We start from the raw sequence: 594 nt of genomic DNA, 5'->3' as shown, positions 1-594 counted from the left end.
CTGGAAATGTTTGCAGTTCTATTTTGGAGACGTAAACATGCACAGGGATAAATTTCTCATAGAGCAAACGAAGCTGGACAATGGTTGGGTACCAATGAGTGTGATGTTAACTTTCAAAATGTTAGCCTCCATGAGTAAAGACGCTGACGTAATACTGAAAGCGATTGAATCAAGCGATCTGATGGAAGTATCGGAAGATAAAAAGAAAATCCGTCGCTCTCCAAACCACCCATTGCCAGTATACAATGAGGAATATAGAAAGGCACAAGAAGCTAAGACAGCTTATGTGAAAGGATTTCCATTACAAGATACTAATATTGAGAAACTAAAGGCATTCTTCAAAGATTTCGAACCATTTGAGAATATTGTTGTATGTATCGTGACTTCCACTATCCATTTTTTTAAAAAAATACGAGGAAACTTGAGAAGAAGTGTTTTCAGACCGTTTTCTTGTTTGATTAGATGAGGAAGTACCAAGATAAGGATAAAAAGCTGCAGTTCAAAGGATCTATTTTCGTACAGTTCAAAACGTTAGAAGATGCGAAAGCTTTCATGGCCAGGGAGTCGGTAAAATACGGGGATACCGAATTGATT

General features: G+C 37.5%; 1 protein-coding gene across 1 annotated transcript; it reads left to right on the top strand.

Annotated features, from left to right (window-relative positions):
- Positions 1-37: 37 nt before the first annotated feature.
- On the top strand, positions 38-567 carry LOC108631179 (la protein homolog; the record flags this gene model as incomplete). The annotated part of the gene is made up of 2 exons (XM_018034919.1): positions 38-370; positions 463-567. Coding segments are annotated over exons 1-2 (438 nt in total), but the record flags the coding sequence as incomplete, so codon positions are not given.
- Between the last annotated feature and the right edge of the window lie 27 nt (positions 568-594).

The sequence above is a fragment of the Ceratina calcarata genome, unplaced genomic scaffold (assembly GCF_001652005.2).
Source record: "Ceratina calcarata isolate Rehan_Ccalc_2016 unplaced genomic scaffold, ASM165200v1 scaffold8477, whole genome shotgun sequence".
Taxonomy (NCBI): Eukaryota; Metazoa; Arthropoda; class Insecta; order Hymenoptera; family Apidae; genus Ceratina; species Ceratina calcarata.
This window is presented reverse-complemented; position numbering and strand designations above follow the sequence as displayed.